The following is a 27,938-nucleotide window of genomic DNA, read 5'->3' on the forward strand; positions in this document are numbered from 1 at the left end:
TGTCCCAGGCAGTTGGCATGGCATCAGCACTGAGGGTGTGAGACCCTGAGGACTCAGCCTCCCGTCCTGCCAGTAGACTGCCTGCAGCCCCACCCTCTTTCCCTCAAAAAAGAAGGAAGCCAGGCAAGAGAGCAGAGGCCCAGGGCGGGGGAGTGAAAGGGCCAATTTAATGAGAAACTACAAACTGAGACTGGGCCACGATTCACAGTGACAGGAGGCCATGCAGTGGCAGTGCGAGACCAGGAAGGACAGTGGCAGGATACAGCGGTCCAGGTGAGCAAGTTCACAAACCATTCAGGAAATAAAGACAGGGCGAGGCTGGTGTCCACCAAGGCAGTTCTACCACTTGTGGCTGCTCCTTCCTCGTCCCTAGCCCAGTGTGCCTGCAGGAGCAGGTGTGAGCAGGCACAGCAACAGCCTGTCAGCTGGGGCGAGGGGCCCGGCACTTACAGGGAAGAAAATCCATGGAGAAGGCTCTGCACATCCAAGCGCACCCACAAGGGGGACCCTCTGCCATCTCTTGCCCAGTTGGGACACACCAGCCACCAGGCAGAGGTCATACCCACACGCAGTGAGGACACAGGGCAGACGGGAAGGGGCTAGGCTCAGGGGCTCCTTCCGGCCCCAGCAATACAGGGTTCACAGAGGCATGGCCTGAAAGGGGGTCTGCACACTGACTCAAAGGGACAAGTTCCTTCTTAGCTACCAGGGTCTGATCATTCACCCAGGTACAGTGTCCTCTCTACCTGACACCAGGCAGCTCTCGGGCACTGGGACAGGGTATTAGACATCCTGGGCTTCTATACCTGAGAGTTCTGAGGGCCAGAGTTGGCAGTTTTACTTCCAGCCACCATGCCCCACCTCTAGCACCCCAGAGGCGCAATGTACCCAGAAACAAACCCAGGCTTTGTGACCCTGTCCTACGTGGGCCCACCTGACTCCAGACAATTTACCCATTCTCGGCCCAGCAGGTCAGAAACGCCTGTGGCCACAGGCCTGGGGACTAACTGGCTACTGCTCTGGCTGCTGTTGGTCCCAGGGGGAAAGAGTCTGGACTGAACCTGTACCTTGTTTGGAAACAGAGGAATCAGGACCCCAGCAGGAGACCCCTCCCAGCTTATCTTCCCGATCACACACACCAAGCAGACCAACAACACACAAGCTCATTGCCAGCCCCCTGCCACCCACTGACCCTTGGCCTTAAATCCCAACAGAATTTTTGCCAGAAGAGTCAGCTGCTCAGGTAGGGCAGGGTGAAGAGGACAGGACTTCTAGGGGATGGTGGCACGGCTCCCAGCCCCAAGTGGGAGCAGGAAAGTGACCACTGAGCGCAGGGAGCAAAGCACAGGGGGCCAGACTGACAGGCGGGGGAGTCCCGAGTCCCAGCTCCGTTAGCACAGGCGCTTGTACGTGTAGATGTAGGCTTTGCAGCTGGGGCATGTGTGCGTCACATCCTTGAAGTCATTGATGAGGCAGGGGATCAGGCAGCAGCCCAGATCACATCTGAATCAGAGACAGGGAAGAACAGGCTGAGGCCTGCTGCGGAGGAGGCAGAGGCAGCCAGTTGACCCTGGTGCAGCCCCCACCCTACCAATGCCCACACCACCTACCCCATGAAGCAACAGAAGAAACCCAGCACGAAATTCATCAAGCCAATCTCGTAGGAGATCTTGGTGGTGATGGCCTGCTGGCAGTGGGGACACACCGTCTGCACAGGCGCTCCCTCAAAGATCTCTCCCTGCAGCACTGTCACCGTGGTGGCAGCTCCTGAAGGGACCAGGACTGTGGCTGTGTGGCCCCCAGGGCCAGGGTAGGGCCCTGGCGTGTAGGGCCCTGGGGGGTAGTAGCCCATGGGTGGGTGGGGGCCTGGAGGAGGGTAGAAACCTGGAATGGCACAGAAGATGGAGGCGAGAGGTCACTGGCCTGCCACCTGCACCAGACAAAGAGATTGGCGCAAAGCCCCACGGTCCACAGCGCCCAGCGTGCAAGGCTACGCCTCAGACTTCCTACCGCCCTCCTAATGGGCCAGTGGGAGGCCTTACAGCTGGGGCCCTAAGTCAAGTGGGGCCACATTCTCCCAGCCCTTCCTGGTCCCCACCCCTTGGGGCCCATGACAGATGTGGCAGAGAGCCAGGCACATGGCCCGGTCCCTCTGCTCCTCTGTCTGTCTCCAGCATGCAAGGACAGGGCACTCAGCCTCAAGCCCATGACCAAGGGAGGGAAAGCCTTGCGGGTCACCCACCCCTCTCCTGCACACAAGGCGCCCCTCCCCACCCATGTCAGGTCCTGGTGTGCCAAGGACCAGCCCTTCCTGACCAGCCTGAATAAGAGCAGTCCCACCTTCCCACGTCCACAGTCCCTGTCCACACACAGCCTGAGCCCTAGGCAAGGGCTGGTTGGGCGTGTTGGAGTCCCTGCCCTACAGCAGATGCCCACCTGTACTGAGGACAGCCAGCGCAGGCCAGACAGCAGCCAGGAGTTCCCCATGCTCCCCTCAGATCCCTTCCCCACTCACCCGGAGGCATGTAGGTGCCATCTGCACTCATGTGTGGGGGGATGAAGCCAGGCTGGGGCATTGGGTGACCCGGCGGCTCATAGGGTGGGGGGCCAATGTCCGCAGGGGGCAGTGGCATGCCTGGAGGGGGCTGCATCACAGCTGGGGAGGAACGGCCTGGACAGAGAGAGGCAGAAAGAGGAGACTGAGCTGGAGCCTCTGCACGATGAGCTGGACCAGAGGCCACTGTTTTGGGACACAGATGGAGCCCAGGGGTAACCCTGGAGTGGGCATCACCACTTAGAGAGTCCCAACCATGCCATGGGGGCAGGGGGCTGCAATATGGAGCCTCAGGAACAGTGACCCCCTACCTGGGGTGGGCGGGGCTCCACTTTTCTCTTCCAGAAGTGGGGCTGTGGGGCCCCCAGGATAAGGAGGGGGAGGCTCGTTGGACATCTTCGCTGCTTCTCCTGGACATGGAGGGAAAACCCAGACATGAACTAAGCTCCCAGCCAGGTTCCTTCTCCTTCAGCCCTGGGGGGTGGCCAAGATGCTGCACAAGGCGTGTGACCATCCTCAGAAGGGTCTGCCTCCAGGCACTGGGGATCCCCCACCTTTCCCAGGGCCACCTAGCCCAGAGCCACCATCCTCACCTCTCAGTAGTCACCTGCTCTTCCCTGTTTGGAAGCTGGAGGGCAAGGACAGAACCCAGGAAGCAGGGCCCAGTGAGGTAAAGTCCCCCAAGGAGCCTAACTCAGCAATTGCCCCACACGAGAGCAGTTTGGCACCGAGCTCTCCCCTCCCCAAACGTTTAGCGGGCACTAAGGTAGTCGGAGGAGACACTGGATCGATCTCTGCCACAGGCTGCACTGGGAATGGGGATTCTGGGGGATTTCTTACCTCAAATCCGTGCTACCCAGAGAAGGGAGGCAGGTGAGGCTCCTTCAGCTGCTGGCCTGGATGGACAGGGAACAGGCAGGGCTCCGGGAGCTGTTTCAGGGGAAGGAAAGGCAGGGCCCTCAGCAGGCAGCAAGGGCTGCCAAGCCAGGGCTGGGCCCAGGGGCCTGGGCATACCACACAGTTCCTCCCCTTCCACATCAGGCTTCTCCCTAGCTGTCACTCTGTGCCATCCACACACCCGACCACCCCTCCATTCCTCGGTCCCGTCACAGGTCTGCTTCCTCCCTCCCCCAAGACTGTTGGCACCCAAGGGCCACGGCTGGGCCCTCTGCATCCCCTCCCACCAGGCCTGAGCTCCCATGCATGAGGACTGCCAGGCAAGCTGTGCTCTGGCCTGTGCCCTTCTGGTTTGTTTGTTGAGGTGGGGGTCAGGGGGAAGAAGAGTCAAGTGAAATCTTTTCCCTCATTTCTGTCACCAAACTCTCTGAGCACAGCTCAGAAAGGTGGGAAGCTTTTGCTCTTACTTAGCATCATAAAGGACTTGGGAAGTGGGGTTCAGTTACCTTAGCTAAAAGTAATAAAATGAGACAAAAATCAGTTTCAGTGGAACAAAAAATACAGGGAAAGGAGTGTTTCCCAGACAGCCCAGCACCTGCAGGGGATGGAGGGCACATAAGTTTGAATATAAAGTTTAACAAATCAGGGGCAGGGCCAGAGGAACCAAGTCCAAGCTCTTGGGTTCAACTATAAAGTACCATGGAAGTTTGAAAACTGAAAGGGATCAAAAAGCTGTTAGAAGAAAATGCAGGCATCAATCTTTATGACCTTCGATTAGGCAGTGGTTTCTTAGATATGACACCAAAAGCAAAGCAACAAAAGAAAGAAAACTTAAAGTGGATGTCATCAGAATGAAAAACTCTTGTGCTTCAAAGGATACCATCACATTTTATAATTCATAGATCTGATAAAGGACTTGTATTAAGAAATACAAAGAACTCAACTCAATAACAGAAAGACAACCCAATTTTTAAAAGGATTTGAACAAAGACTTCTCAAAAGACAAATGGCCAAAAGCACATGAAAAACTACTGAGCGTCTTTTCATAAGGGAAATGAAAACCAAAACCACAAGGAGACCATTTCCTATCTACTAGGATGGCTAAAATTTAAAAAGACAGTAATAGGCATTATGTAGAAAAACTGGAACCCTCATACACTGCTGGTAGGGGACAGCCCCTGCAAACCTTTTGAAGAACTGCCAGCCCCTGTTCCCCTTTTGAGGAACAGTCTGGCAGTTCCTCAAAAGGTTAAACCTAGAGTTACCAGATGACCCAGCAATTCCACCCCTAGTTATCTGCCCAAAAGAAATGAAAACCTGTCTACACAGAAATTTGTACACAAATGTTCACAACAGCATGAATCATAATAGCCAAAAAGTGGAAACAACCCAAATGTCCATCAACAAAGTGGATAAACAAAACCGTAGGCTGCCCAGACAATGGAAGACGATTGGGCTATAAAAAGGAAGGAAGCACTGACACCCTACAGCATGAACTCTGAAAACATGCTTGGTGAGAGAAGCCAGACACAAAAGGCCACATACTGTATGATTTCACTTATATGAAATGTCCCCAATAGGCAAACCCATAGAAACGGAAAGTACATTAGTAGCTGTTTAGGTCTGGGGGAGAGGGGAAATGGGGAACATGGAATCTCCTTCTGGGGTAACGAAGATGCTCTGAAACCGATTGTAGCAACAGTTGAACAATTCTGTGAATATACTAAAAACCACTGAATTGTACACTTTAAATGGGTGAATTGAATGGTACATAAATTATGTCAATAAAACTTATTTAAAAAAAAAATGAGGGAAAAGAAAATTAGTCCTACTGCAGCCCATCTCCACATGTCCCTGCTGGTCTGTATACACAGGCACCTGTACCTTTTGGTTTTGTTTTGTAGAGACGGGGGTCTCACTATGTTGCCCAGGCTGGTCTCGAACTCCTGGCCTCAAACAATCCTCCTGCCTCGGCCTCCTAAAGTGTTGGGATTACAGGCAGGAGCAACTGCGCCCAGCCCATACCATATAAAAATATAGTTGCTGTCCTGACAGTTTTAAATCCTTTTTTTTTTTTTTTTTTTTTTTTTTGTGAGACAGAGTCTTGCTCTGTTGCCCAGGCTGGAGTGCAGTGGCGCGATCCTGGCTCACTGCAACCTCCGCCTCCCGGGTCCCAGCGATTCTCCTGCCTCAGCCTCCCAAGTAGCTGAGACTACAGGCACACGGCACCACGCCTGGCTGATTTTTGTATTTTTTTAGTAGAGAAGGGATTTCACCACATTGACCAGGCTGGTAAATCCTTTTAATGCTGTGTCACACATATTCCATCTTACAAGACTCCGTGACCGTTGATATTAATATTCCACAAAATGGGCATACTTGACCAAACCCTATTAAGACATTTAGGCAAGGCCCTACTTGCTGCTTTCATGAAATACAAGAGAATACCTCTGTCCACCGCTCTTTCCCTTTTGTTAGATTATTTCCTCAGGCTAAGCTTGTCAGAGTGAGATGACTAGGTCAAAGGACATGAGCATTTTATGCCTTTTTGAAAGGATGCCAATTTATAGTGCCAGTTATTAATTTTCATATTAAAATGTCACTTATTTTTATATGCATTTCTTTGGCAATCAGGAGACAGAACATCTTTCCAAGTGTTCAGAAATTACACCTCTTCTCAGTTGCCTTATTATCCACAGAAGACATGGAGGCCTAGAAAAGGATGGGGCGGGGCATAAGTCTAGGACCCCAGCATGACTCTCCCACCCTCCTGCCTGCACAGTGAATTCCAATGGCACAGGGTTAAGAAAAGGGAGCAGTGGCCAGGTGCAGGGACTTATTCCTGTAATCTCAGCACTTTGGGAGACTGAAGCTGGAAGATGAACTGAGGCCAGGGGTTCGAAACCAGCATGGTCAACATGGCAAGACTCTTGTCTCTACAAAAGAAAAATTTTTAAATTAGGCATGATAATGTATGCCTGTAGTCCCAGCTACTGGGGAGGCTGAGGCAGGAGGATCACCTGAGCCCAAGACTCAGAGGATACAGTGAGCCATGATCAGGCCACTGCACTCTAGCCTGGGCAACAGTGCGAGACCCTGTCTCAAAAAACAAACAAAAAAAATAACAGAACAGGGAGTAGCAGCAGTGCCTCTTGGAGCTAGTCCTGGGGTCCCTTGCCCAGGCTGCTCCTAGCCCGCCAGGTGCCCTCCTGCAGGGGAGAAGAGGGCAGCCTTTCATGGGGCTTTACCTGCGTCTGGAAAACTGCTCCAATACGTTGAGTTGGAGTAAGTGCCAGCCCCTGCTACAAACTCCCAGACTCCCAGAAAATGCTCTCTGGCGCCTCTGGGTGGCACCACCGTCCACCAAGTGGCCCAACACTGTGGTCTGCAGTGGTCTTGCTCATCAGGGAATGGTCCAGGCCCTGGGATGCTCTGAGCAGACCAGGAAAATAAGCTGCACTGTGCTTGGTGAGTCACTGAAGCACCTGCAGATCCCAGCCTGGGTCCCTTGCAGGGAGCGCACACACACACACGTGTGCACACACACCCCATCTCTGAGAATGCAGGTGTTGCCTTTCTCTGGCCCATCTTTTCATCACAGTCAACAGATATAATCCTATGATCTCCTAGAGCTCAAAAATTCTATTTCTGGAATTCCACATACAGCCTTGCCCATGATGATAGGGTGTAAGCCCACAGGGCATAGCCCTCCTTTGGTGTTCACCCAACCTGGGTACAGAAAATGCAGGCCACAGGGAAGGGTCTGGACCTGCACAGGGCTGGCTTCCCCTCCAGCTCGCTGGCCACACCAGAGCCCACCTTCTCTTTGCCCCTTACCGGGGGCCGCAGGGCCCTGTTGCTCCTCCGTGTCTTCCCCACCTAGGGCCCTGCCTGCTACTCACTGCTCCCCCTCACCCCTCCATATCCACATGCGTCCTCCTGCTGCCTTCCTGAACCCCAGCAGAGACTGCAGGGCAGGTCCTTCTCTACCAAGGAGAGGATCTGGAAAACAGCTCATGAAGATTTCCCGAATTCAAACACCCATTCTCCCAGTGCCTTCCAATATAAAATCAAACATGCATTCCCACAAAACCATGTTGTGTAGGGTGTAATAAAAACTACAAGAATAATCTTTCAATCACACGATCAGAAGCAAAATAGTTTTCCAATAAAATGAGTACTGTTCAAATTAAGCTACAAAATGGAAAATGTCTGATCTGAAAATGCAGCGCCAGCACCTCTGCTGTGGGAAGGTGCTGGTGAGGGAGGGGGCTAGGAGACCTGGGGATCTGCCCAGTTCCCAACAGAGGAGGAAGGGGAGACTTGGGGGGTCTGGGGAGCCCACTGAAGTCAACTTGCAGCCCTGACAAATCCAAGAGAGGCTTCTTGGCCTTCTTGCTTTAAATCTTGGATTTATAAATTGCAAACAAAATAGGTGCCTGTTTGAAAATCTTTACAAGTCAATCACAAACTTAATAGTCACTCCTATGGAAGACCAGAGGCCTCTGCAAAGTCTACCCCTCCACACCCTCTGGGTTCTGTGGCATGTGAAGGTGTGGAGAAAAAACCTGTTTCTCCTCTGCTTTCACACCATAACAACCAACAGAAAAGACTTCTGTGGCAAAACATGTGGGGGTTTCTCCCCAATAACAAGCAAGCAGTCAGTTCTGCAGCGGACACCAGGTGGACGTCTTCTAGTGGCATTCAAGTCTGATGCTACTGTGTCAGATCCCACAGGTTGAGGGCTCAGTTCCATGACTGCCCCCCACTTCTGATAATCGCAATTCCTAGCTTGCGACCTGCACTTCTGACAGACTGGCTACAAATCACTATCTTGGGAGCGGATTCCTTGTAAGAGGATTAGCTAGTCTTTTGTGGGTGCCTCTCCCCGCGGCCCTTCCACCATGGGATGACACAGCAAGAAGGCCCTTGCCAGATGCTGGCAGTGCCTTGATCCTGGACTTCCCAAGCACCACAGTTTTGGTGACTGACGGTGAGGCTTAATGGGAGGTGTTTGGGACATGGGAGGTGGATTCCTTATGAATAGATAAATGCCCTCCCTGGGGTGGAGGAGAAGCGAGTGACTTCTCACTCTTAGTCCCTCCATCCTTGCTGGTTGTCAGAAAGAGCCCAGCGCTTCCCCTCCCCTTCTCACCCCCTCTCTCGCCATGTGATCTCTGCACAGAGACCCCCCTGTGCCTTCCACCATGAATGGAAGCAGCCTGACGCCCTCAACAGAAGCAGATGTTGGCACCGTGCCATCCTATAAAGCCTGCAGAACCAGGAACCAAATACTCTCTTTTCTTTATAAATTACTCAGCCTCAGGTAATTTATAGCAACACAAATAGACTAAGACACCAGCCTCCAGAACTGTAAGGAGATAAATTCCTCTTCTTTATAAATGACCCAGTCTCAGGTATTCTGTTAGAGAAGCACAATGGACTAATACTACATCAAGACTTGACAAGTGGTAGGTTTTTTTTTTTTTTTTTTAGACAGAGTCTCGCTCTACCACCAGGCTGGAGTGCAGTGGCGCGATCTTGGCTCACTGCAGCCTCCGCCTCCCGGGTTCAAGCGATTCTCCTGCCTCAGCCTCCTGAGGAGCTGGGACTACAGGCATGCCACCCGGCTAATTTTTGTATTTTTAGTAGAGATGGGGTTTCACCATGTTGACCAGGATGGTCTCAATCTCTTGACCTCGTCATCTGCCCGCCTCGGCCTCCCAAAGTGCTGGGATTACAGGTGTGAGCCACCGCGCTTGACCGACAAGTGGTAGTTTCTTAAGGGTTAGTTGCCACAGGAATTGGAAGCCTTAACAATGGTTTTTTTCTAATGTGTTACATTAGAAGTCATTGGTGTACCTTGCATTTGGAATGGGTCTTTTACATAGACATGATTTCTTAACATCATGTGTGGGTCACCTGAAAATACGGGTTCCTGTAATGCAGATCTACCAATGTTGACACATCTCATTGAACAATATATATTTTTTAAAATCACATTGCTGGTATCACTACCAATGTCATTAAAGTCACTAAATATTGTTAACGCTAATCATCATTTGAAAGCTTGAATTTCATCACTGGCAACAAAGCACTAACAAATATAGAAACAGCAACATATACAAAAATAAAAGGTCAGTTGTTTCCCTTGAAGTAGCAAGTTCACTTTGCTCATTTTCAAGAAAGTGTATGCTAAATATCCAAATCTGAATAACCACGGTGTGTGCCAGTTGTTCTTTAAGTGAAGATGGAGTCCATGAAAAAGGCAGCTAGTTCAGCCCACACTTCAAATGAATGCACGTGTGCTTTTCCTCAGGACAGCATCAAACTCCATTTGACATACTTCATGTGTGCCTCATTTCGTCACAAAGGATCTTAAAAAGCTGTGGACTCATGGGTCAGGACTTAATAAAGTTGATTTTTACTGCTTTTTCTGATGCAACACTGGCGTGTGTGTGTGTGTACTGTGTGTGTGGTGGTGAAGACTCAATTACAACAAGACCAGCACAGTGTGGTGCCAGTCTTGAGTCAGTGCAGGCCCCACAGCTTGTTTCCGCACTGCTCCTACACCATCAATGTGAAAGCCATCACAAACAAAGAGGCATGGTAACAAATCATGGCCGTGTTATTATTAAAACAGTTCTGATCCTAGCCCCCCGAGTGGTCTCAGGAAGCCCCCAGGAGACTGCAGATCACATTTCAAGAACTGTGTGCTAGAGGAACCCCCACTAGAAGTTAAGGGGTGCGTATCAGCCAAGTGCAGGGCTGGGACAGGACTTCACAACCAGAAGGATCAAGAGTGGCCTGCAAGTCTTGGAGTCGCTCCTGGGGAGGCCCTGAGTTTGTTGTTCTGGCAAGGCCCCACCCCAGGGATGTGCTTGCCACTCGGTGGAAGGCTTTAAATGAAACAAGCAGTCAAGAACATGGGCTCTGGGCCAGGTGTGGTGGCTCAGGCCTGTAATTCCAGCACTCTGGGAGGCCGAGACAGGAGGATTACTTGAGCCCAGGAGTTCGAAACCAGCCTGGACAACATGGCAAGACATCATCAATATTAAAAAAAAAAAAAAAAAAAAAAAAGGGCGGGGGGGCCCGCTCTGCATCAGCTTAATTCAAACCCAGACCCCCAAGACCCACCACTTTCCAGCTGAGCGAGCTGAGCCTCGGTTTCTTCCTCTGTAAACAGAGATGATCATGCCTACCTCTCAGGGTGGGAGTGAGGTTGAAGAGAGACTGTGTGTGAAATGCCTGCAGCAGAAACGCTGGGCCTAGCACACAAGGACGCTAAATAAATGGAAACTGCTATTATTATGCTTTATTAGGCAACTTCCAACAGGGAGGAAAACAACAGGTATTGACGCCTCTGCCATGGAGTGGCTTCTGATTCCCAACGAGGGGTCCTCGTGCATGTTCACTAATATGACTACAAGGGGATGCCTCTACCGGATTCTGGAGGGACTTGCAATCAAAACCCTGCCCTAAGAACTCAGCTCAGCAGTGTTCCCTCACAGCACAGCTCAGGTGGGCCACCTGCTCCATGGTAACCCGAGACAACCCTTTGAGAAGGCAGAGACACTAGCAGTCCTCCAAGGGCCATCTCTCCTGGTGGGCTATGGAAATGCCAGGGGCCTGCCTGGGAGTGCCCAAGGTTGGCAATGCCCCTGGAAGGATGCTCCACCAATACACCCTGGTGGCAGGGGCTCTGCAGCAGCTGCTGCCCAGACACATTTCTCAGAGGTGGGCTGGCTTGGTGCTGCATCCCCAGGAGGTGCTTACCCACATGGCAGCCATGGCATCAGGACGCCAGCTGGCCTCAGAGGGGCTCCTCTGTCCCCAGGAGGCAGGTCCCAGGCACCCAGCCAGGAACAGGGCTTTCTGCTTTGCTGGGAAAACTGAAAGGCCGCTTTCTGCCTTGCCTGCAGCTTTCATGTGCTGAATAAAGGAGGTGCCCACTGCTCCACGAGGGGCAGAGCCGAGGTAAAAGACAAACACTCTCTGTGCTTCTTGGGTCTGAAAAGAGAATGGCAAGGCCCAAACCAGGTCTGGAGGAAAAGGCCAAAGCAAGAAGTGAGCCAGAAGCAAGCAGGAGCTCACGTGGGCCTCAGGGAAGATGCTCTCAGTCCAGATAGCAGCACCCTGCAGGGACAGGGCAGCGGGAAAAGGAGAGCACAGAATCCCCACCAAGGGTGCAGGCCTGAAGGGGACCCTTCCAGGGAGGCTTGGCCCACACTAGGCCTTTCCATCCTGTGACATCTCCATCCAACACACAGACGGATTAGTTCAAACCCACCTTGGAGGGGCGGTGTGAGAATTAAGTGAGGCATGGATATAAAAACTTACTGAACCACTGTAACGGGCCATGCAGCGTGAGGGTCATTAGGAGGGGGACTGTTACTTGCAAGGGATGGCCGCTGACCACGTAGCTGTTCCGCCTATTCTCCCAAGCACCCCAGGGCTGGGCTGAAGCACAGTCTGTGAGGTGACCACGTAACAGAGGCCCTCTAAGGGGAGGGCAGGGGATGGTGCTTCCTTCTGATAGTTACTCAGCACATCCTCCGTGCCAGATACAGGCTGGGGATTAAAGAGATGTCCCTGGCTGGGCGCAGTGGCTCACGCCTGTAATCCCAGCACTTTGGGAGGCTGAGGAGGGCGGATTATGAGGTCCAGAGATCGAGACCATCCTGGCCAACATGGTGAAACCCCGTCTCTACTAAAAATACAAAAATTAGCTGGGCGTGGTGGCACGTGCCTGTAATCCCAGCTACTTAGGAGGCTGAGGTAGGAGAATCACTTGAACCCAGGAGGCGGAGGTTGTAGTGAGCCAAGATCGCGCCACTGCACTCTAACCTGGCGACAGAGCGAGACTCCATCTCAAAGAAAGAAAAAAGAAGACACGTCCCTGCCTTCCAGAAGCTTACAGTCAAGTGAAGAGGACGAGCGTTAAATAATCACCCCCCTCACCAAAAAACCACAAACACAATTACATCTGTGACCAGTGGTATCAAGAAAGTCCAGGGCACAGTAGAAGGACAGCAAGATCGCCGTTCTGGAGCTCTAACACCATCTCTTCAAGCAAACCTGGGAGGAGGTGGCGGAAGAGTTAATGAGACCAGCAGGCAAAGGGAGGGATGGGGACAGCAGAGGGAACAGTGAGTACACAAGGCCTAAGGAAGGAGGGATGTGCCCCTGAGGGTGGCCAGATGGCAGCCCGGGGCCCTCACAGCGACCCAGCCACAGGGTTTGTTCCAGAGCTCAAATACCCCAGATCTCCAGGACAAGGATGACAAGGCCAGCTGGGCAGTGTCCCAGGCCCTTCTCCTCAGGCTTTAGGCTTCCCCAGGAGACCTCCGGCACCATTCAGCCTTGTTGCATTGTGGCACTTGGAAACAAAGACAGCGGCCTTCTTTGCTTGACTGTCAATAGAATATTGGGAGAGCACAGGTCTCCCTGGGACCCTGCCTCACCGCTGATGGCCTGCAGCCCTAGACAAATTCCTCAACCTCTCTGAGCCTCAGTTTCCCCACGTGCAAAATGAGGTTCTTGGAAGGCTGAACAAAATCCCACATGTAGATGTCCAGGCTGTATTGCTGGAGACGCCTTCCATGAATTACTACGCAGATACCACCACCCATACAGAGCTGTGCTGTGTTCCTCCACATCACACTGCAAAGGAAGAAGGCAGAATAACAAGATCTCAAACAGCAATGTTCCGCCTAATGAAGTACAGACTGGAGATTGCCAGCTGCACCCAAATCCACTCTCTCCCCCATTCCTGAATACAGAACTCCACTTTCACTCAGGGCAAGTCCATCAACCAAGAGGGTCCCCGAGCTTTCTTAGAGTGACAAAGCTTTGGCTGATGAGCTGTAAGCAGAAGTGTCCAGACCATAAGAAGGCACTCAGGGCAAGCCGACTCAGCCCGGAGCCAGGCCCTTCATCTTTCCTGCCTTCCTCCCATCTGCCACCTGGAAGATGGATGCCATGGCTCCAGTAGCTGTGCTTCACCATGAGGGCCTTGGGATGGAGGCCAGTGCCTAGGACAGCCATGGGACACCACACCAGCAACTAACTGACCACCTCCCACATCTTCCACATGAGTAATAAAACTTGGTTTACTGGTTAATTATTGGTAAATTATTTTCAGGTTAAGTATTAACAAGTGTCATTACAAATATACAGCATAGACAGGTGCAGTGGCTCACACCTGTAATTCCAGCACTTTGGATGCCAAGGTGGGAGGACTGCTTAAAGCTAGGAGTTCAAGACCAGCCTGGGCAACATAACAAGATCCCATCTCTACAAAAAAATAAAATTAGCCAGGTATGGTGATAGACACCTGTGGTCCCAGCTACTTGGGAGGCTGAGGTGGGAGGATTGTTCTAGCCCAGGGATTCTAGGCTACAAAGAGCTATGTCACGCCAATGCACTCTAGCCTGGGCGACAGAGTGAGACTCTATCCCCCCTCCACCACAAAAATATATCTCTACAGTTCCTTAGGTCTGAAGGAACACAAGTTCTCTTCAAGTGATCCATGATCAAAAGGATCATGGCTTTCTTTAGGTCACACGACACAGCCTCAGCCAGTACAGAGGCCAAGGCATGGGGAATACTCCCTGGCGGGAAGGCTGGAGCAGATGCTTCCGTAGTTAAAACAGGCCCCGAGAGAAGTGCAGCTGGTTGCCTGGGAGCGAGGACACATTCTTCTGCAACTCCAGTGCTCATTTCAGCATGAGCACTGGCTCAAGGAGGAGCTGAGGAGGACGATGGCGTGCAGTGAACGTTAACAGAGCATGCACTGTTTGGATGCAGGTGCCCAGCACAGGGACACGAAGGAAGTGCTCCAAGTGAGGAGGTGCTCAAAAGGGAGCCCCTGCTGTGAGACTGCTCCTGGGCCCCAAACCCTCTCCACTCCCCTCTCCACCATGCCCTATCCAAACCTGGGGCTAGCTAATCCAGCCACCCAAGTCCATGTGGGACCAGGCCAGGATTCCCTGTGGCCTTTCGCAGCTGACCAGAGGGACCCTATTCCCAACGCTGGGTGATGAGCAGGAAAGAGGAGGCCCTCCACAAAGGTCCACTCAGTTGCAGAGCAGCCTCTAGTGAGGCTGAGCCCTCCCAAGACTCAGGGAGGTTGCCAATGTGTCCCCTTCTCTGGGACCGTTGTCCTCGGCTGCCAAGTTCTAGCACAGGCAGGCCTGGAAAATCCTGAACATGGCCCATTTCCCATTGTCCTGATGGAGGCAGGACGAGACAGTCCCTCCCTCAGATAACATCGCGGGTGGCTCTGAACCATTTATTTATTTTTACACTTGAAGATGGGTGTATCTGATGCCTTGGGAATTCTAAACACTTCAAAACAAGCTCAACTTAAGTCACAGAAAGGACCAGAAAACAGATCTGGTTTTCCCATCTGCCGGCTCTCCTCCCACCCAACCCTACATGCTCCTCCTCGACCATGATGAGTCTCAGCGGAAATAAGACACCAGCCTAGCCAGGCACGGTGGCTCATGCCTGTAATTACGGCACTTTGGGAGGCAGAGGTGGGCAGATCACGAGGGCAGAAGTTCAAGACCAGGCTGGCCAACATGGTGAAACTCTGTTTGTACAAAAAATACAAAAATTAGCTCGGCATGATGGCATCCGCCTGTAATCCCAGCTACTCGGGAGGCTGAGGCAGGAGAATTACTTGAACCCGGGAGGCGGAGGTTGCAGTGAGCCGAGATCACACCGTCGCACTCCAGCCTGGGCAATAGTCTGAGAATCTGTCTCAAAATATAAAAAATAGCCGGTCACGGTGGCTCACACCTGTAATCCCAGCACTTTGGGAGGCCAAGGCAGGCGGATCACAGATCAGGAGATTGAGGCCATCCTGGCTAACATGGTGAAAACCTGTCTACTAAAAATACAAAAAAATTAGCCAGGCATGATGGCGGGCGCCTGCAGTCCCATCTACTCAGGAGGCTGAGGCAGGAGAATGGCGCAAACCCGGGAGGCGGAGCTTGCAGTGAGCTGAGATCGCGCCACTACACTCCAGCCTGGGCAACAGAGTGAGACTCCATCTCAAAAAAAAAAAAAAAAGATAAATAAAAATAAAATAAAAAATAAAATAAAAAAAATAAAAAAGACATCAGCCCAACCCCATGGCCCCAAACACCACTGCGCCCTCCAACAGAAGCATGAGCCCTGTGTCGCAGGCAGAGCTGCAGGGGCAGAATCTTGCACCGAGTGGGGCACAGGCATCAGGCCCCACGCCCACCACCCTGCCCTGCCACCTGACTCTCCAGTCTCAGATTTTTTTTCATCTGTGATATGGCGGTAGGAGCAGCCCCTTATCAAGAATTGTGATGAGGCACGGGAGAGGCCATGGGTGAAGAGCACACCACTGAGGGCCTGCCACAGGAGCCTGAGAGAGGAAGTAAACAAGAAAAAAGAAGACACTGTTGCTTTTTTTTTTTTTTTTTTAGACGGAGTCTCGCACTGTCGCCCAGGCTGGAGTGCAGTGGCGGGATCTCGGCTCACTGCAAGCTCCGCCTCCTGGGTTCACACCATTCTCCTGCCTCAGCCTCCCGAGTAGCTGGGACTACAGGCGCCCGCCAACACGCCCGGGTAATTTTTTGTATTTTTAGTAGAGACGGGGTTTCACCGTGTTAGCCAGGGTGGTCTTGATCTCATGATCTCGTGATCCACCTGCCTCGGCCTCCCAAAGTGCTGCGATTACAGGCAAGTGCCACCGCACCCGGTGACACTGTTGCTCTTAAGCAGAAGCAAAATCAAAAGGCAGACAGGACTCAAAGAATGGTTCTAAACCTAAAAGTACTAAGGCCTCTAGGAACTATGATGATGACAATTACTGTGCAATTTATATCATGCTGAATTTTAGTAAAACCTCCTGGCAAACCACTCTCACTTGGTGACACTCCGTCCACAGCACGGGGCCACAGCATAGTGGATCGGTACAACTTTTCTGGACAGCCTTGCTACCTGTACACTCTTATGGACTCAATTCCACTTCAATGTATTCGTTCTAGAGGTAAATGGACATGTGAACACAGATTCACAGACAAAGATGTTTATATGCACCACTGTCTTGATGTTCAAGAAAATGGAACTGGTTACATGCATGTGATTGGCTATATAATGTAACTGTATTCAGCCCCTAAAAAATGATATAGTTTTGTTTTTGTTTTTTGAGATGGAGTCTCGCTCTTGTTGCCCAGGCTGGAATGCAATGGTGCAGTCTAGGCTCACTGCGACCTCCGCCTCCCGGGTTCAAGTAATTCTTCTGCCTCAGCCTCCTGAATAACAAGGATTACATGCACCCGCCACTACGCCTGGCTAATTTTTGTATTTTAGTAGAGATGGGGTTTCACCATGTTGGCCAGGCTGGTGTCGAACTCCTGACCTCAGGTGATTTTGCCCACCTTGGCCTCTCAAAGTGCTGGGATTACAAGCATGAGCCACCATGCCTGGCCAATGATATAGATTTTTATTGACATAGAAAAATGGTTTTAATATAGCAGTGAGTGAAGAATAAAAAAGCAGTAGCACAGTGTGATTCTTCTTTAGATGTATTTACATACGTAACACATTTTTTGTCTTTGTTTTTTCCTTTTTGTGGAGAACAGCGTCCTGATATATTGCCCAGGCAGGTCTCGAACTCCTGAGCTCAAGCTATCCTCCCGCCTCTGCCTCTCTAAGAGCTGGGATTACAGGCATGAGCCACTGCACTCTTCCATACCACATATTAACAGTTTTTCTGGGCAGTAGGAGTTTAGGGGATTTGTTTATATGTAAGTACACATACAGAAACTTTCTATTGATGTGGAGTTTCTAGTTTTCTAATGGTAGGCAGCACCTTTACATGACTCCTTCCTCAAAATGCTCATTATAAGTCAGACACAGTGGCTCACGCCTATAATCCCAGCTACTTGGGGGGCTGAAGAGGGAGGAACACTCAACCCAGGAGGTGGAGGCTGCAGTAAGCCATGATTGCACCGCTGCACTCTAGCATGGACAACAGTGGGGAAGAACCCTGTCTCAAAAAAAAAAAAAAAAAAAAGGCTGGCCACGGTGGCTCACACCTGTAATCCCAGCACTTTGGGAGGCTGAGGCAGGCAGATCACCTGAGGTCAGGAGTTCGAGACCAGCCTGGCCAACATGGTGAAACCCCATCTCTACTAAAAATACAAAAATTAGCCAGGCGTGGTGGCGCATGCCTGTAATTCCAGCTACTTGGGAGGCTGAGGCAAGAGAATTACTTGAACCCAGGAGGCAGAGGTTGCAGTAAGCTGAGGTCGCATCATTGTACTCCAGGCTGGGCAACAAGAGCGAAACTCCATCTCAAAAAAATATATATATACTACTCCTCAATCCAGAAACACACCTCAGACTATAATCTAATTTCACCTACAGGAGAAAATGCTCTGCAGAGCAAGCTAGAGGCCTGGACTGGTTAGTGGCCTCCTCTCCAAAGCCAGCCCCTTATGGCCATAGGTCTCCCATGAGTTTGGTCAAATGAATCAGTTCTGCCAGATCACCTCCCAGTACTCCAGGCAAATGGAAAGTTTAGATCTGTAAAGTTGGAATGTAATGACCTCACAGTCCTGCTAGCCTAGGAGACCCCGCCAGGAGACCCAGCAGGAGGTCACCTGACCGAAGAGGGCTGGTAAGTCCCCATTGGATGCATAATAAAAACGAGAGTGATAGAGCCCATGCTGAGGACACAGCCCCGGCCTCCCAACTCGCCCAGTGATCTCGCCAGGACTCTGAACTACCTCCCAGGCAGAACGCTGCTCAAGAGCTTGTTCCTGCATACTCTCCTGCTAGCAGAGAAAATGAAGGAAGCACAGACAGGAGGGGAAATGCAGAGCAAAAGGAAAAAATCAGACACAGCTCAACCACAAGTGAATAAACAAGTCATCTGCACCTGTCCCACAGGCAGGCCTTGGTAACTACAAGGCTGACTAATTTTAGAAACAGCATGAACCTAAAGAACCATCACTTAAGTGCTCAAAATGGAGCCCTTAAAAAAAATCCTTCTGTCTGCCTGTACTGAGCAGACACAAAATGGACAGTCTTGGGTTGACTCTATTCAATCAGCTGTCTGTTGGATGAGATCAAGACACACCATTGCAACCTACAAAAAAGCACCAGGCCGTTAAGTGCAGTCAAGACATGTGGCCACTCACGGCCACCCAGGTGGAAGAGTCTTAATTCAGACACAAATGTCTCCTTGCCGTCCTTAGCCAGGGAGCTGGGCTCTGCCCGCGGCCAGGTCTTGCCTGAGTCCCCCTATTCCGTGGGTCGGGGTGGGATGTGGAAAAGCAAACCTCTAGGCTTTCTTCCTCCAAATGTGTCAGTCACCATACATACCTGTACACAGAAGCTCCCCCTCCAGCAATTTTCCCTCAGAACAGTGAGGACAGTGGCTCATCCCTGCGACATTTAGATCTCTCATGTTACAGGGCATTCTTTCAATTATTTTGAAGACATTTCTGCTGGGTGAAGAAAGCGCTCTAGGAACTGAGAGTGGGAATCTAATTTGTATTTTACACTACATGAGATGCAACAGTATATAGCATATGGAAATTTAACTGAGTTTCTATCACTCTTAGTTGGCATCTGACCCTAAGAATTCACTTACATTGGTTGGGTGTGAAACAAACTGAATTAGTAGTTTACACTGCATTATATGAAACAGTATATAGACTGGGTGCAGTGGCTCACGCCTGTAATCCCAGCACTTTGGGAGGCTGAGGCAGTCAGATCACTTGAGGTCGGGAGTTCGAAACCAGCCTGACCAACATGGAGAAACCCCATCTCTACTAGAAATACAAAATTAGCCAGGCGTGGTGGCACATGCCTGTAATCCCAGCTACTCGGGAGGCTGAGGCAGGAGAATCACTTGAACCCACGAGGTGGAGCTTGCGCCAGTACACTCCAGCCTGGGCGACAGAGCAAGACTCCATCTCAAAACAAAAACAAAAACAAAAAAAACAGAAATAGTATACAGTAGGCCAGGCACTGTGGCTCAGGACTGTAATCTCAGCACTTTGGGAAGTCAAGGCAGGAGGATCACTTGAGACCAGGAGTTCAAAGCTGCAGTGAACTGAGTGCGCCACTGAACTCCACCTGGGCAATAAAGCAAGACTCTGCCAAGAAAGAAAGAAAGAACGAAAGAAAGAAAGAAAGAAAGAAAGAGAGAGAGAGAGAGAGAGAGAAAGAAAGAAAGAAAGAAAGAGAGAGAGAGAGAGAGAAAGAAAGACAGACAGACAGAAAGAAAGAAATAGTATATAGAAGTTTATTAGGTTGGTACAAAAGTAATTGCAGTTTTTGCCTAAGTTCCTGTAACTCTAAGTCAACATCTGGCCCTGAGTTCACTCATGCTGGCTGGGACAGAAGACTTATTCTGGAAGCTTGGGAAAACAGGAGCTCACGTCATGATTGGGACTGCCATCTGCTTGGCCATGTATATATTTCTCTATGACTCAGACATCAGAGACCAAGCTGGAGTGCAGTGGCGTGATCTCGGCTCATTGCAACCTCCACCTCCCAGGTTCACGCAATTCTCATGCCTCAGCCTCCCAAGTAGCTGGGACTACAGGCGCCTGCCACCACACCCAGCTAGTTTTTTGTATTTTTAGTAGAGATGGGGTTTCACCGTGTTAGCCAGGATGGTCTCGATCTCCCGACCTCGTGATCTGCCTACCTCGGCCTCCCAAAGTGCTGGGATTACAGGTGTGAGGCACTGTGCCCGGCCTTTTTTTTGTATTTTTAGAGACGGGGTTTCGCCATGTTTGCCATGGTCTCAAACTCCTGACCTCAAGTGATCCTTCTGCCTCAGCCTCCCAAAGTGCTAAGATTATAGGTGTGAGTGTCTGCTCCTGGCCAGAGAACACCTTTTGGAGGTTGCAAGGCCATCAGAGATGACTGGGTCCAAGTCTAAGCTGCCATTCATTTCTGTCTTAAATGTTTACTAAGCACCCATGGAAGACAGGTGCCCTGTGAAGTGCTGGAGATGACGGTGGCGAGCAAGCAGTGGCACAGAGTGGGGAGCGGTCTCCGAGGAGAGAAGTGGCTGCCCCGGGCACCCCAGCTGCCTGGAGATGATAGAGCCAAGACAGGACCTCAGCTGTCCTGACTCTCTCCTTCCACATCACTGTCAGCCCTGTTTCTTTTCTCACACATTCTCCAGAAACGGTTTTCGAAATACACTTGAGTGGGATCTCACACTCCCAATAAAGTGCTTCACACGGTGCAGCTCACACAGTGCAGTTCCTTCACATGCGTTCCATTTACATAGATTTCATGGTACCCAGGACAAAAAGCTGAAGTGGCGGTGCCCGGTCCCCTGCTTTCCCTGGGGAGGGAAATGGGACACAGAACGTGCTGTTTCCTCAGGCCCCACTGGGCCTCTGGCAGGGGGAGTGCCTCTGAGCTAATAGGCAATTCAAGGACTTTAGAGGACAGTTTGACTTATGAGGTCTTTGCTCTGCTAGTTGACTTTAGAACCTAACCCACTGAATGTGTACTGAAGAATTCAACACAGCATGCAAAACAGCACCCCCAACACTCAGGCAATGACGGAGCACATGCAGACCACGGTCCCTGCGTCTTGGCTCTTAGGAAGATGAGACGGCTGAAATGCAGGCATGGTGTATCATTTTATTCAACCAGTAAGTATGGACCACACACTATGCGTGAGGCATTTCCTAGGCACTGAAGATGGCAGATCAACGTCTGTCTTAATGGCAGGCAGCTTCAGTGGGGGGCTGAGTAGAGGGCATAAAATACAGAAATAAAACATCGGGCCTGGCACAGAACAAAGCGTGGCATGGAAGAAGGAAGAACAAGGAAGGGGTTGCCGCAGGGCTGCAGTTGTCACCAGGGACAGCTCCACTGAGCAGGGAACACTCCGTGTTGGAGGATGGGTGAGCCGGGTCCTCTGGCCACAGCAGGATGCCCACTTTTACCCTGATAAGCCGAGAGGCTTGCAGAGAGCTTGGGAAATCATGTCGCCCCACGACTCTCCATTTTCCGCACTCACCTGCCATGCTAATCCAGTTCTCCAAAGTTCTGACATCAAGTAGTGGCTCCTAGAGCTGGGGAGCCTGAGAGCACTCGGCTACCACCTCCAGCAGGTATAGTTCCTTTTTGGCCAATTTTACTGGGGCCACAGAGAAATGCGTCATGGTGTGGCCACTCTCCCTGCAAAGCAGCTAAACACACACCACAGAACCTGAGCTTGATCATGCTGGGGACAGAAACTAAGGCCTGAGGTCAGGTGACACAAAATACCTGGGGAATCTGAGACCTGAGAAGTGCTCACTTGAGGCCTTCTCCCCTGAACAGGGCAGGACTCTCCAGGTTCAAGGATGAGGCCGTTTCACTCAGCAGAGCCATCACCATCCAAGTTCCTCTCTTTTTTAAGTGACTACCTGTTTGAAAAGACTCATCAGACCCTCCATGGAGGTCACTCACCTCATGGTCCCTGCCCTCAGGAAGCTGCAGATCCACCTGGCAAGACAAGTGACACTTGAGAAGAACTTATAAAAAATACACAGGCAAGCCCAGCAGGAGCTGTCGCCTCTGTGACAGCAGGTGCTCCAGCAGAGAAGAGGTGAGGCCTGTCATGGGCTTCACAGCCCTGCAGGGAGGTGGCCAGGGAATTCTGGGTCTAGGGCAATGGAGTCACTCATAACATGCAGAATTAGAAAGCTGTGATCAGGGCCATCTCCCAGTCAGACCCATAGCTCCTGCAGGGCAGGGTCAGACCTTGGGGCCAGTTTCTCCAGGGCACCGGGCAGCCTGTGAAACATGGGTTAGTGGGTGGATGGGCTGCAGCTTGGCTGCTGCTCTAGGCAGGAACTCTGCTCTCCAGCCAGAGGACCCTTCTGTTCACTTCACTCCCACTGCCAAACTGGATGGCTGAGAGGCGCTCCAGACCTTTCTCGTCCCCTTAAACCATGACCAGTCAGCAAGTCCTACTAACTCCATGGTTCAAAGGCCCTCAGATCCACTATCTCATCTAACAGTCAAGGGTGACAGGGAAGAGTCTGGACTTGGACCATATCCCAGATCTACCACCGGATCGTAACTCACACTCCTCCAAACTATCTCATCCCGCCACCCTTCCCAAGCCCACCCCTGTACTCTTTCCCTGGCCTCCAAACACGCCCACACCCCACTTCCCTGCAAACCTGGGCCTTCCTGAGGATTCTGCTGCCAGGGGATTCTCCGTTGTCTTATCTCCCCTCAAGAATCCTGGGACTCTCCCACTTGTATTATTGGGCCCTGCTTGGCGCCTGGTCCATGTGTGTTGAAGAAATGAGTGCACAGGTTTGGGGTTGACCTAAGTGGACCTCCTGTGCCATTCTTTTTTGTTTGTTTTGAAACAGTCTCACTCTGTCACCCAGGCTGGAGTCCAGTGGTGCGATCTCGGCTCGCTGCAACCCCCAACTCCCGAGTTCAAGCAATTCTCCTGCCTCAGCCTCCTGAGTAGCTGGAATTACAGGCACCTGCCCCCACACCTGGTTAATTTTTGTATTTTCAGTAGAGGCCGGGTTTCACCATGTTGGCCAGGCTGGTCTCGAACTCCTGACCTCAAATGATCCACCCACCTCAGCCTCCCAAAGTGCTGGGAATACAGGCATGAGCCACCGCACCCAGCCCCTTCTGTGCCATTCTTAACCCAAAGGCCACTGCCCAGGGTGAGAACACAGCCGCAGCTGAGATAGACTCCACTGCGTCCTCAGGAAAGTACTTACGTTCACAGCCAAATATCCAGACAGGAAAAAACACCATTTCTTGAATTCCAGTGAACTCCGTGATGCAGTGATCACAATGGGGCTGGGAGAGCCCACGTCTCCCTCAGCTGCTCTTCCGCCACCCCTGCTGTTTCAGGGCCAGCCATGGGCCCTTCTCTGCCATTACTTGGCAACCATGGGCAAGTCACTTAGACACTCTGGCTGCTGCCTCAGCTGGCCAAGTCCCACTGTGCTGCTACCTCCCTGGCTGACAGGTGAGAACAACGCATGTTCATAGGGCGGTACACTGCAAAGAACCCCATTTCCTCCTGCTTCCCCAGCCTGTGAGGCCGCTGTTTGCATGGTTTGTTTTTTTTTTTTTTTTGGTTTTTGTTTGTTTGATTTTTTGAGATAGAGTCTTGCTCTGTCACCCAGGCTGGAGTGCAGTGGTACAATCTCGACTCACTGCAACCTCCACCTGCCAGGTTCAACTGATTCTCCTGTCTCAGCCTCCGGAGTAGCTGGGATTACAGGCATGCACCACCACACCCGGCTAATTTTGTATTTTTAGTAGAGACGGGGTTTCTCCATGTTGGTCAGGCTGGTCTCAAATTCCCAACCTCAGGTGATCCGCCCCCGTTGGCCTCCTAAAGTGCTGGGATTACAGGCATGAGCCACAGCACCCAGCCTGCATGTTAATCAGAATTGTGACAACCAAGCTCGCTTTCTTCCTGAAGTAATATGGGTTGAAATTCTCCCTAAACCCTCCCAAGGCAGCTATCGCACTCTTCTCTACCTACTTCCACCTGTCTTGGCCTCTTTTCCTTCTTGGGGGAAAAACCCAGACACTGGGACTAGATCTGAATTCAGACTTAATTAGCATTGATTGAACAATTACATCTCAGGAAGACCCTCAGTGTTTACTGAACCCCCGTTACACCTCCTTGCAGTAAGAATCGATGGTACTGAATCACTCAATGTACAGACCAAGCCAGGTCTCACCCACAAATCAGGAGCACTGAAAAGGTGACAAGAAATGTTTTCTGGAAAAATGATCCAGTATTACCAAAAATGCATCACAACTGCTTTCAAGGAAAGAATCAGAATGCTGCTGGACCCCCTCACCCTGCACTGCAGGCTCTGTATTGGTTTTGCTTTGTCTGCCGTCAGGGACCCTTCATCTCTTCAGCACTAACAGCAGATGCAGGCCTTCCTGTGGCCTGGGTGATGCTCTTCACCTATCACAGACGCGGCCAGCAAGGCCTGTCTGTCACACAGCTTCAACGTGACAGAGAGGTCTCCACGTCTAGGCAGCCCTGGTCCCAGGACACCACCAATGTCATGGACCACTGCCTGATGACTCACAGAGTAGGAGAAGTGGTGACCGGGGCCATCAGGCCCACGGGTTCAGGAGCCACCAGACCAGTGTCTCCAAGAGTGGACAGCCCTCTGGGCATGGGGAGGTTCTGGCCCAGGCCCTAGGCGCCCCCACCTCTGCTGCACTGTATTGCAAGGTAGCCTTTACCACCTCCCACAGAGACTGTGGCTGGGAGACTCCTGACTAGGCAGAGACAGAAACAGAAACTTTTTGTGGGATCCTAGAAAGGGGCACATTTCCATTTTGAGTAATCTATTTCCAAGTCCCCTCGTGGGGGAAAGGGAACCTCCTGTCACCACTGCCAGCCTGGCTCTCTCTCTCCATCCTCCCCATGGAGCGCCAAGGTCCTCTGCAGAGCTCTCCCTGCCTGCCACCTTCTCACCAGCACTTCCTCCACCTACAGGACAGTGACATGCTATAAAATGCCACAACTTTAACTGCCATATTTCCCTGTGTCCTCTATGAGTAAAAACATGTCCTTACCCTTGGAACCATGTTCCTCAAAGTGGAGACAAATTTTCACAGGGCCTATCTTTTCTCTCCCACTCAGGCAACTGAGTAGGGTGAAGGGCTGGTGTTTGTGGCTAAGGAACAAAGTACCTGGGCCCAAGGGTCTCAAAGCCACGGCCTCTAGTCCATCAACACCATGAGCTAAATTGCACTACACACTCCAGTTCCCCTAGACCTTAGAAAACACACACTGAACTGGTAGGTTCAACCTGGACAAGCTTACAGTGTAAAGAGCCGACAGGGAGCTGCAAGCTGATGACTAGCTTCAATTATTGCCAACGTGATCTGCTGGGGCAAGCTGGCCTTCGGGACGCATTCCGTTAGCTCCTTCTCAAAACAATTTTGTTCCCTGAAGTATTACTTTACATCATACAGTCAATGTTCTGCTCTTATGGTGATTCTAGAACCACGGCTGGCTGCTCTTAAATCCTTGTAAGAACTTGGGCACGGTAGCTCCTGCCTGTAATCCCAGCACTTTGGGAGGGTGAGGCAAGAGGATCACTTGAGCCCAGGAGTTAGAGACCAGCTGGGCAAAATAATGACATGCCATCTCTACAAAAAAAAAAAAAAAAAAAAAAAAAAAAATTAGCCGGGCATGGTGGGGCATGCCTGTAGTTCCAGGTACTCAGGAGGATCGCTGGAGACAAGGAGTTCAAGGCTGCAGTGAACGTGACGGCACCACTGCACTCCAGCCTGGGCCACAGAGCAAGACCCTGGCTCTAAATAAATAAATGAACCTTTGTAAGAGAACCTGTAAAGCTCTTCCCTGGTTCTCCCATCCTGTGGAAGAAAACCTCCGAACTCCTTCAAATTCTCAAGGGTGAGAGACGGATTTCTAAATACCCAGGGCTTCCATTAAGGTAAAAACCATTAAGAAGATAAAAAAGTCAAACCCAATAAACAACAATTCTAAGACTCTAATTAATGACATGCATGCTTATTTGGGAGAGAAAGGCACTGATATCTGCAACTTACTTTGACACAAAAAACAAGAGGGACTGCTGGTTGGACAAATATGTGATGAAATACAATAAAGTGTTAACTCTACATTCTAGGTGGTGGTCTGTGGGTGTTCACTGTAAAATTCCTTCAACTTTTGTATGTTTCACGTTTTTCGTAACTGAATGTGTAGTGGGGGAGTCTTCTGAGACTGGCAAGTGACTGGGCATAACCTTTCCGATTAAGGGCAGAGGGCAAGGCAGAGCTGGCACGCCTCCCTCCACCCAGTTCTACCTAGATCGGCCCCAAGGGAAGCAGCAAAGAACCCAGAAGAGCAGTAACTTGCCCAGGCACCGCCCCGCCCAGCATCAGGCCCCAGAATACAGAAGAAACTGGCAGAAACACTATGGAACGTCCCTGCCCCCGGGCCCGCCACCCCCTTCAGTGGGACAGGTTCTCAGCCCCAGCTGCGCCCGGGAATGATCTGGGGAGCCTACTAAATGCAGATTCCTGGGCAGCGCGACGGAACTACAGCATCGCAACACCTGGGGTGGGCCCCAGGAATCTGCCCGTTTCCCAAGAGCCCCAGGTGGTTCTGACGCAGAGGATCTTGAGCCCACCTTTGGAGGAACTCACAGCCGCTCGCCCCACCTCACCTAACACCTGTTGAGAAGCCCCCCAAGGAACTCGCTAAGCCAAGGTCCTCGAAGGCGCGACTCCTAGCCCAAAGCTAGGCCAGGCCGTCGCCATCTCCGCCGGGGATGCGCGGCCGAGTGCCACATCCCGACTCCACACGTCGGCGAGCCGGGCGCGGGTGCAGGACACTGCTGGGCTCCGGGACGGCCAAGGTCACCCGCGGGGCTCGGCAGGGGCTGACTCGGCCACGGGGCTCCTCCTCGACCCCCTTTCCTTGAGAAAACAACTCCCACCCCTCCCCTCCCCGTCTCGCCCTGCAAGACGGAGATGGCAATTTCCACAACCTTCCCTGACGGAAAAACGTGCGGGCGAGCAGGCTGCCATTCCGGGCGCACAACCCCGCGGCACACAGCGGGGCGCCCGCCCGGGCCCCGCCACCGCAGCGGCTTCGACATCCCCAGGGCCGCGCTAGGTCTCGGCAGCGCCCTGAGGGGAGGACGGGCCCCGCCATGCCGCGCCCCAACCGCCGGCCCCGCTTTACCTCCAGAAGCCCGGTGCCCGAGGCCGGCCGAAAGAGGAGAGGGGCCCGGGTCCGGACAGGCGCCGGCAGAACAAGACCCTCAGCCCCGCGCGGCTTTGCGCGCACAACGAAACCCCCCAACCCACCGCCCGCCCCACCGCCCAGAGGCTTCTAGGACTTGTAGTCCGCCCGGTCGCCCCCCCACAGCCCGCTCTGAGAGGCTGGGGACTACGGTGCCCGGCATGCACTGCCCAGGCGCCGCGGGCGGGGGCGGGGAGGGGGCGCCACGGTCCGAGGTCACGCCCCGACCTGAGGAGAGCTGGCGCCCAGACCCTTCACCCGGGGAGGAGGGCTCCCGCGCGAAGCCGTCTCCGAATGCGTCCAGTCGACTCACCGTCCCCGCAGCCCTGGGGCAGCGGCCGGAACAGCAGGACTGAACGCCTCGGCAGCTGGCAGTCGCACTTCTGTCACAAGGAGGCGGGTAGACTTTGGACCAGGGCCGAGGCCCGGGACGTCACGGTGGGGGGTGGGGTCTCGGGAGGCACGTGATGCGCCGTGATGACGTCAGTGGGAGCGGAGGCGATTTGGCCTGGAGCTGGGGCTGAGCACGTGGGATGGTCGGGGCCTGTTTGCCCAATGTACACGAGGCTGGAGAATAGGGAAAGAACCGTCCCTGTGAGCGCCTCCTCTTCACTCATGCCAGCAACAGGGCAGGGCATCTTCCTCCAGGGCTGCATTTTTTCTTTTATGCGACTAATA

The 27,938-nt window shown here is 52.1% G+C and overlaps 1 protein-coding gene across 4 annotated transcripts; it reads right to left on the reverse strand.

Moving 5' to 3' along the window:
• Positions 1 to 125: 125 nt before the first annotated feature.
• On the reverse strand, positions 126 to 27,822 carry CDIP1 (cell death inducing p53 target 1). Of its 4 annotated transcripts, none has more exons than XM_055099276.1 (7): positions 27,574 to 27,822; positions 21,932 to 21,967; positions 3,395 to 3,484; positions 2,866 to 2,964; positions 2,516 to 2,671; positions 1,611 to 1,884; positions 126 to 1,503 (listed from the first exon to the last, which is right to left on the reverse strand). In XM_055099276.1, the coding sequence occupies exons 4-7, from the start codon at positions 2,948 to 2,950 to the stop codon at positions 1,392 to 1,394; spliced, it is 627 nt and encodes a 208-aa protein (XP_054955251.1). In that variant the 5' UTR covers positions 2,951 to 2,964; positions 3,395 to 3,484; positions 21,932 to 21,967; positions 27,574 to 27,822; the 3' UTR covers positions 126 to 1,391. The 4 variants fall into 4 exon arrangements, with proteins under 4 accessions (XP_054955251.1, XP_054955250.1, XP_003815172.1 ...); XM_055099275.2 differs by lacking the exon at positions 27,574 to 27,822 and adding an exon at positions 27,201 to 27,349; XM_003815124.6 differs by lacking the exon at positions 21,932 to 21,967.
• Between the last annotated feature and the right edge of the window lie 116 nt (positions 27,823 to 27,938).

The sequence above is a fragment of the Pan paniscus genome, chromosome 18 (assembly GCF_029289425.2).
Source record: "Pan paniscus chromosome 18, NHGRI_mPanPan1-v2.0_pri, whole genome shotgun sequence".
Lineage (NCBI taxonomy): Eukaryota > Metazoa > Chordata > Mammalia > Primates > Hominidae > Pan > Pan paniscus.

What these genes read in the sequence shown, in the direction of transcription:
- CDIP1 (XM_003815124.6), bottom strand. Translation starts at nt 2,950, where the DNA reads ATGTCCAACGAGCCTCCCCCTCCTTATCCTGGGGGCCCCACAGCCCCA. An exon ending in TGGAGCCCCGCCCACCCCAG is followed by an intron (nt 2,672 to 2,865) that starts GTAGGGGGTCAC and finishes CTCTCTGTCCAG; the next exon opens with GCCGTTCCTCCCCAGCTGTG. An exon ending in TTCTTCTGTTGCTTCATGGG is followed by an intron (nt 1,504 to 1,610) that starts GTAGGTGGTGTG and finishes TCTCTGATTCAG; the next exon opens with ATGTGATCTGGGCTGCTGCC.